Source organism: Monopterus albus, unplaced genomic scaffold (genome assembly GCF_001952655.1).
Source record: "Monopterus albus unplaced genomic scaffold, M_albus_1.0 scaffold96.1, whole genome shotgun sequence".
Lineage (NCBI taxonomy): Eukaryota > Metazoa > Chordata > Actinopteri > Synbranchiformes > Synbranchidae > Monopterus > Monopterus albus.
This window is the reverse complement of record NW_018127976.1, coordinates 521,182-530,474: the sequence shown is the minus strand read 5'-3', so window position 1 is coordinate 530,474 and position 9,293 is coordinate 521,182. Positions and strand designations below refer to the sequence as shown.

The 9,293-nt window shown below is 40.6% G+C and overlaps 1 protein-coding gene across 1 annotated transcript in view; it reads right to left on the bottom strand.

Moving 5' to 3' along the window:
• Positions 1 to 9,293, bottom strand: part of myo15b (myosin XVB) — an 81,166-nt gene that overhangs the window by 26,093 nt on the left and 45,780 nt on the right. The window contains exons 24-26 of the mRNA XM_020608922.1: positions 7,223 to 7,285; positions 7,005 to 7,062; positions 6,774 to 6,898 (exon numbers count right to left, since the gene is read on the bottom strand). Coding sequence (XP_020464578.1) covers positions 6,774 to 6,898; positions 7,005 to 7,062; positions 7,223 to 7,285 — 246 coding nt within the window. The remainder of the gene's footprint in view (positions 1 to 6,773; positions 6,899 to 7,004; positions 7,063 to 7,222; positions 7,286 to 9,293) is intronic.

The following is a 9,293-nucleotide window of genomic DNA, read 5'->3' as shown; positions in this document are numbered from 1 at the left end:
GATTGATACCTGAATGGTATTTCTAGGTGAAAGAATGTGGGGGGAGTTAGATGCCAAAAAACGGACAGAAGAAACAAATATGTCTCAATTGCATTGCATTTTATTGACCACCAGATGGCACTCCAAGACTGTGTCATTGAGCTGCAGTATTAGGATGACTCAGCACTTTGAGCTCCCATCGACTTCTAGAATTTAAAAAAAGCTGAATATCTTAAAAAATTTAAATTCGATGCATGGTAAACTTCACTGTTGGCATGTCTCAAGCATGGTGTAAAAAAAGAAACACTAATACTGGTTTAGAGATAAAACAAGGACATTGGCAAATTTTTTACAACTTTCATACTTTTTAAAATATTTAGCTTTATTTAGAAAATCTTGCCCCATTCATATGAATTGGAAAATTCTACTTCAGCATACTTTCAGGTAGCAAAATGTTCAGCTCTTCAAGGACATTCCAGCTCTTCAAGGACATTCATGCTTCTATTCAGAGGTTTTGTAAACTTCATACTTTTGAAATATTTTGCTTTATTTTGAAAATCTTGCCCCATTCAAATAGGAAAAACCTACTTCAGCATACTTTCAGCTATTTCAGGTATCAAAATGTTCAGCTCCTCTTGGACATTGATGCTTCTACTCAATTTTTCTAAACTTCATACCTTTGAAATATTTAGCTTTATTTTGAAAGTTTTCCCTGATTCAAGGGAATGGGATAATTCTACTTCAGCATACCTTCACCTATTTCGGGTGTCAAAATGTTCAGCTGTTCAAGGAAATTTATGCTTCTCTTCAGAATTTTTCTAAACTTCATACTTTTGAAATATGTAGCTTTATTTTGAAAATTTTGCCCAATTCAAATGAATGGGAAAATTTTACTTCAGCATAATTTCAGCTAGCCAAGCCATTTAGGTGTAATTACCATTTACATTTTATGTCTCATTTCAATAGCCACAAACTAGTATTTCACAGTGTGTAGGAATACTCTTTCTTTCTCATACACACACATACACACAGGCACACAAACACCTACACCCCCACCCTCCGAACACACAATTCTACTTGTTTTACATACTTTGTGGGGACCAGTCAGAAAATGTTCACATCTTAATAAGTTCAATATACTTTCAGCTAGGAAAGCCATTCTGGTATCAAAATGTTCAGGTTTTTCGGGATATTATGGCATGTATTCAACTTTTTTTTTTTACAACTTTCACACTTTCTAAAACATTTAGCATTTATTTTAAAAAATTCTATTTCAGCATACTTTCAGCTATATCAGGTAGCAAAATGTTCAGCTGTTCAAGGACATTCATGCTTCTATTCAGAGCTTTTCTAAACTTCATACTTTTGAAATATATAGCTTTATTTTGAAATTCTTGCTCCACTCAAATGAATGGGAAAATTCTACTTCAGCATACTTTCAGCTATTTCAGGTATCAAAATGTTTAGTTCTTCAAGGATATTCATGCATCCTTTCAGAATTTTTGTAAACTTCATACTTTTCAAATATTTAGCTTTATTCTGAAAATCTTTCACAATTGAAATCTTGCACTTCAGCATACTTTCAGCTATTTCAGGTATCAAAATGTTCAGCTCTTCCAGAACATTCATGCTTCTATTCAGAGCTTTTCTAAACTTCATACTTTTCAAATATTTAGCTTTATTCTGAAAATCTTTCACAATTGAAATCTTGCACTTCAGCATACTTTCAGCTATTTCAGGTATCAAAATGTTCAGCTCTTCCAGAACATTCATGCTTCTATTCAGAGCTTTTCTAAACTTCATACTTTTCAAATATTTAGCTTTATTCTGAAAATCTTTCACAATTGAAATCTTGCACTTCAGCATACTTTCAGCTATTTCAGGTATCAAAATGTTCAGCTCTTCCAGAACATTCATGCTTCTATTCAGAGCTTTTCTAAACTTCATACTTTTCAAATATTTAGCTTTATTCTGAAAATCTTTCACAATTGAAATCTTGCACTTCAGCATACTTTCAGCTATTTCAGGTATCAAAATGTTCAGCTCTTCCAGAACATTCATGCTTCTATTCAGAGCTTTTCTAAACTTCATACTTTTAAAAATATTAAACCTTATTATGAATATTTTGCCCCGTTCAACTGAATGAGAAAATACTAATTCAGCATACTTTCAACTATTTTACGTATCTGAATGTTCAGCTCGTCAAGGACATTCATGCTTGTCTTCAGACGTTTTCTAAACTTCATACTTTTCAAATATTTAGCTTTATTCTGAAAATCTTTCACAATTGAAATCTTGCACTTCAGCATACTTTTATCTAGAAAAACTTTTCAGGTGTCAAAATCTTCAGCATTTTCAGGGCGATCTTTCAGCACTCAGCATCCATACTCATTTTCTTCAGAAAATGCATTTCTCTAGTTATATCTGAGAGGCAACTTGTTGTACAGCCAGTGGTGATCACACCATAATCACCATAATCAACAATGTAAAAAACCACAAACCACTAGTGTGTAGCCACAACCACCACTTTACGTATTTAAAAAGCCAAAAAGCATTTGGGAAAAAAGAATTTTAAAGTGTTTTTGTCCTGCACATTGGCACCTTATATCTTTGACCAGATGGTAGCAGTAAAAACTCATTAGACAATGGGTGGCTGAAATCAGCCAGGTCCTTTCAAGATGGCGCCGTTGTGTTGGGCCTGCCGCTGGCTTCTCCTGTGTGCACTGTGTTTCTGCATGTTTGAAGCTACTACTGTTATTCCCACTCTGATATATGACCGCCATACGCTCCTGGAAATACGCTATTCTATGTTTGATCGCCTGAGTGGACATCATTACCACCAAGCCAACTCATTTCCACCCCCGCCGGCCTCGATCCCCCCGTTTCTTCGGCGCTCGGATGGCTGTCCGCCCCGAGCATTCCGGCGGCAACGTCGCTGAAGGAGGTCTGGAGCCCATTGTAGGCGGAAGTCTGCGCTTTCATCATCCTTGGCAACTGGGAGATGGAGAGAACGGGGCTGCCACTCCTCCAGTGGGACCCTGGTGGAATGTTACCGCTTCCTTAAACCCATCGGCCAGGGCTCAGATCCGCCCTCCCCGCACTTCCGACTGATGAGACGCTCTGAACGACGGCACTCTCTGGTCAATCTTCGGACTTTGAAGCGTTCCGACTCAGTACAGGACAAGTTAAGTCTGCTTCGCTTTGCTCTTTTTAATGCCAGGTCCCTCACCAATAAGACGTTTATTCTTGATGATTTTATTACTACCCATGACCTGGATGCATTTTTAATGACTGAAACCTGGTTGAAGTATGGAGATAATTCTATTTTCTCGGAATTGCTGCCTCCGGGCTATTTATTTTTTAATACCCCTCGCCTTACTGGGAGAGGGGGCGGCGTAGCGTCAGTATTCAAGCAGACGCTTAAATGCCGCCTTCTCCAGGGAAAAACTTATCCCAGTTTTGAATTCCAAGCTTTTACTCTTCTTCAGCAGTCCCCCATTTTATGTGTAGTCATATACCGCCCTCCTCGATCAAAGGATTTTATTACTGACTTTGGGGACTTTTTAGCAACATTTGTCCCACAATTTGACTATTTTTTGATCTGTGGTGACTTTAACATTCGTGTGGACAACCCCTCTGATCAACTAGCTATGGATTTTAATGCTCTCCTGGAGTCTTTTGATTTCATTCAAGCTGTTTCCTCCCCCACCCATCAGCGGGGGGGTACGCTGGACTTGGTTATTTTTCGAGGTCTGGCTATCTCCATTACCGATGTGGCTAATCTAGCCATCTCCGATCATTGGGTTATTCGCTTTGAACTTCAGGGACCTAAGTCGACCCCCACCCAGATGACCCTTGGTCAGACTCGGAGGATTATTACCTCTTCTACATCGGCAGACTTTGCTTCTGCTTTCTTGGCAGCAGACCTACACTCCATAAAAACGCAGCATTCCTCGATACCTCCAGTGACTTTCCTCTCTGCATTTGATGCCACCTGTGTCCGGATTACGGATTCTGTTGCTCCGCTGAGGAGGAAAAGAACTAGGAACCTCTCTGATCCTTGGCTGAATGACGTCACGCGGGCCTATCGGAGACGGTGCAGGCAGGCAGAGCGGAAATGGCGGAAGGATGGTCTGCAAGTCTCCTTAGACATAAAGTCCGGGCCATCAGAGTGACTCCTTTATATCTTCCACCTTATGCCCCAGCTGTGTCCTACCCTGGTGATACCTTCACCTCGTTTGCTCAGGTGTCCCTCTCAGAACTTAAAAAATGTGTGCTTCAGTTCAAACCTGCTGCTTCTCCGCTCGATCCCCTACCAGGGAAGATTTTTAAAGAAGTTATTGATATTATTGGCCCTGGGCTGGTCAACTTTGTTAACTCATGCTTGAGTTCTGGTTCGCTTCCTCCGACCCTTAAGCATGCGCTTGTTAGACCACTACTTAAAAAGCCCAACCTTGACGCTACGGTATTAGGAAATTTTCGGCCAATATCCCTATTGCCTTTCCTTGCTAAAGTGATGGAGAAGTTGGTCCTCACTCTGCTGCAAACTCACTTAAAATCTTTAGACTTAGGTGACAAATTTCAATCTGGGTTCAGGGCTCGACACAGCATGGAGTCTCCTTTACTCAAGGTACATAACGATGTTGCATTAGCCCTGGATGCTGGATGCCCAGTTATTTTAGCTTTGCTGGACCTAACTGCGGCCTTTGACACAGTGGACCACTTCATTTTACTTTTAAAACTCCAGCACCTTTTCAGCCTGGGAGTGGAGGTGCTAAGGTGGTTTGAGCCCTATCTCACTGACAGAACCTGTTCGGTTATGATTGGTGACCATTCTTCTGGCGCAGCTTCCCTGACTTCAGGTGTCCCGCAAAAAATTTTTAGCCAATATCCATATTGCCTTTCCTTGCTAAAGTTATGGAGAAGTTGGTCCTCACTCAGTTGCAAACTCACTTAAAATCTTTAGATTTGGGTGATAAATTTCAATCTGGGTTCAGGGCTTGACACAGCATGGAGTCTCCTTTACTCAAGGTACATAACGATGTTGCATTAGCCCTGGATGCTGGATGCCCAGTTATTTTAGCTTTGCTGGACCTAACTGCGGCCTTTGACACAGTTGACCACTCCATTTTACTTTTAAATCTCCAGCACCTTTTCGGCCTGGGAGGGGAGGTGCTAAGGTGGTTTGAGTCCTATCTTACCGATAGAACCTATTCAGTTATGATTGGTGACCATTCTTCCGGCACAGCTTCCCTGACTTCAGGTGTCCCGCAAGGCTCCATTCCCAGGCTCCAACTTGTTCAGGACGCGGCTGCCCGTCTGCTGACAAACACTCGTTGGCATGCCCATATCACTCCGGTTCTGCTATCTCTTCACTGGCTGCCTGTTAAATGGAGAGTAGATTTTAAGGTTTTGCTTTATGTTTTTAAAGCCATGCACGGCCTTGCCCCTCTGTACCTGTCCGACCTCCTGGCTAGATATGTCCCTCGCAGAACCTTGCAATCATCGGGTCACCTTGGTCTTGTTGTTCCCCCTGCGCACTACAAAAAATGGGGAGGTCGCGCCTTTGCCGTGCATGGCCCTAGGCTGTGGAATTCCCTGCCTTTAGATATACGCTCGATAACTGAGCCGGCAGCGTTTAAGTCAGCGTTAAAAAACGCATCTTTTCAAACAAGCTTTTAATGTTTAGCCTGTTCACTGATTTTCGTCTCCTTTAATAATTTATTTTTTAACTAGTTTTAATATGTCAATGTGTGTATTAGTCCTTGGGCCACCACGGGTAAGCCCCCGGTGGGAGAGCCGGCTGGGTAGGAGTTGGCCTATATCAGTCCTTGGATATCCATTTGGCTTGTGTCTGTTTATGAGTGTTCTTAACTGATATTGTATTCTATGTTTTTATTGTTGTAGCACTTTGTGCTCTCGAGCTGGAAAGTGCGGTACAAATAAAGATTATTATATTATTATTGTCCTATACCACATTCCTACTCTGTGTTCTGCTTTGTCAACAGCTGTTTGATAAACTGCTCATACAGTGTCAATTTTTGGCAGATTTTTTGCAAGTATGATTAAAGAGCACTGGAGTCAGTGGGTGTGATCCAAAAACTGACAAGCACAGTGCCAGTTTGTGCTGGATGGACATGTTCTGTTTAACCACGCTATGTAACATGTGGCATGCCAGCATGACCAAATGGAGAGCAGCTGTTGAATCAAAATTCTCTGCTCAGCTGTATGTGGAAGAGCTCAGCCCTGCCCTGGTGTAAGCAGAATGACAGGGAAAATACAGTGAAAAAGCGAAGTGGAACTGACCACATCAGCTCCATCAAATTCTGTGGCATTACAGGCAAGGGGAGGCTAGTGTTGTGGTTGGTTGAGTCCCTGTCATGGAGAAACACTACTAGTGGAGGATTTAGCCTCTAATTACCCAGATATTTCCCTCAGTAGTTGGTGAAGCCATTGACCATATATAAAAACTGGACAATAGCGGGACTTGGTTATTTTTCGAGGTCTGACTATCTCTATTAGCGATGTGGCTAATTTAGCCATCTGTGTGATGTCACCAATTGGAGAATTCCATGAGTTTTGCTTGACTTTACAAAACAGCAAGCACAACAGTGGACCAACAAGCCAGTTTCCTAAAAACTGTATTTATGTATAAACAATATCTTCATAACACATTGGGCTGTTAAAATGGGCACATTTTAGCAGCAATCTGAATGATTAGGTGGAGCAGGATGTACAATGTAGAAAACCTGGATTGGATTATGAATACATGCACGTGTGTGCTTCAACCTTACCTTTAATATGGACTTGGCATAGTGAGAGAATGGATATCTGTTTATATCTGGAGGCAGAGTGAGCTTGTGTTCTGCCTTCACTTGTGGAGGTGCCACTTCTGTGACCCCTGATACATGCTGGCGCCCTGGTGGACAGAAAAAGGACTGCAATCAAAAAAGGCTGAAACTCTTTGACAGCAGATTGGCATATGTGCAGATTGAAGTCTTGTCGAAGCTGTTTATGAAAATAACCTGCTGCACTGCGGAGCCTGGCTGACAGCTCAGCAGGGATCTCCAGCATCCCCACATCCTAACAGAAAAACAACAAGAAACAAGTATTACAGTACGATTGTAATTGGAGCAACTTTTTGGTCAACTGTGAAATGTCAACTATGAAATCTGTATTGTGATGATGTGATACAGCAGGATCTTTAATATCCAATGATAAATCAGTCAGTCTATTTCCTTACCATTTCTGGAGAGACAGACTTGGCCTTTGTCACTGCTTTTACTTTGTTCCTCTCTTGAAATTCCTGAAAATGAATCCATATAATGCCCATCAATCATTAATACTGTGATCCCGTCAACTCATAACCTAAAGGTCCTATTAGTCATTGACTTAATAGCTTTCAATCAGCTTGTAAATTCACTGTGTAACTCCACGGATGAGTTCTCCTGTTATCCAGGTACATCAAGCACATTTAACACTCCCTCATCATAAACAGTGTGTTTAGTCAGACCTATTCTTGGACACACATCCTGTTATATACTCCTGCAACACCCACTTTCTTGTTGCCCCACCTCATACTAAAGGCCACCCAGTTCCAAAGGTCCAGTATGCTTTTATTAGGAAGTTTACAGCTTGCTAGGAGTCCCCTCAACGCAGAATGGAAACTCACTGACAAATGATAAGGACTATGATCAATATCCCATTTATCTCTATCCTGCTTAGTATCTATTTGTATATTTTAATTCTGTGGACAGTTGTTTGTGTTGATGCTCATACTGGGTACAGGTGTCAGGTAAGTGCCTAGAATGTAAATAAATATATGGAATTCAAAACAGATTAAATGTGGGTGTGCACACATATCCATGCAGCATATACTCTTATTGTGGCCTCACCTCAATAATCATGAAGTTATCAAATAATTCAGCTGATGGGTTTCTACAGATACAGGGGCAGCCCAGCCCTGCTCTACTTCCACAATGACTGACCTTCCCAAACCAAACAAGTGTGTCACCAGTCAGAGCAGAGCAACACATACCCTGCAATATCTTTATTTCCTAAGATGTTTCACTGAAAAACTATGTAATTTGGCAGTAATCATGGGGAAAACAAGGAAAATATTCTAGATGGCTGTAGGGATGGCAGTGTCAGCCAGTCCAAGACTTTGGACCAGACTGAAATATCTCAACAACTATTATTAAGGACTGCATCAAATTTGGTGCACATATTCATGATCCCTAGAAGATGCTGGCGATCCCTTCGTGATTTTCACCTATCCAGAGAAATAGCTCAAGATAAATTAGCACACAATTTTGTACAAACAAATTCTAACTCATTGCTCCCTGACAATGTATGTTACTGGTGTCTTTTATTCTAATGCCATAAATTAAAAATCGCAGCTCACTGTGAAGCAGGGCACATCTTGTGCCAATTTACATTACAACATTCAGTTCAACTTCACTTAAGAGTTTTTTTGTTCTGACTATGGAGCGAAACTAGAGCAGCCAGAGGAAACCTAGGGAAACACAGCAACTCCACACAGGCTGGTGAAGTTGAACCAGCACCGTCTTCCATTGAGGTGTCAGTGCTAACCACTGGTCTACTCAACACTAAAATATCTCAGGATAGATTATTATGGCATTTGTATACAGACAGTCATGGCCTCAGATGATGAATCCTATTAATCTGTTGGCATTTCATCCAAAATGAAATAATAAATAATAAAATACTAAAATCTTTACAGATTTAGTATTGCACATCATGAGGTTGTGGGAATTGTGAGAAAGAGAAATGGTCAAAATGCAGTAGAAGCCCAGATGTCCCAGATCTCCATAAGTCCCCAAAATTGTGGACTACATTTCCTATGCAATCCTACCATATCTGATGTTTCATCCTTTGGTAAATGCCACATGTCCAGTCTGTAATGCAGGCTTTATGATTTTATAAATGAATAAATTTAAAAAACAGTACTCTCCAAAATCAAGCTATCACTGTAATATAATTGGGGTTATTTTCTCTTACTTTTAAAGTCGTTTCTGAAGCACAGCAGACATTACGCAACTGTTTTTGCAAACTGTAAAACGCCACACAATAAGTGGTGGCACACCCCTTTAGTGAAGACTGACAGAGTTAGGAATCACATAAAAATGTTATTGTAATTCAGGTCACAGACAAGAAGTGAGAATGAATCTGTTCCATAAAGAATACATCTGTCAAAATCTAATATATCTAATATATATAAATCTTGTTGTTAGTAAACTAACTATTGCAAGTTAAAGCTTAAGATGAGTGTAACTGGGCTTGACAGGTGACAT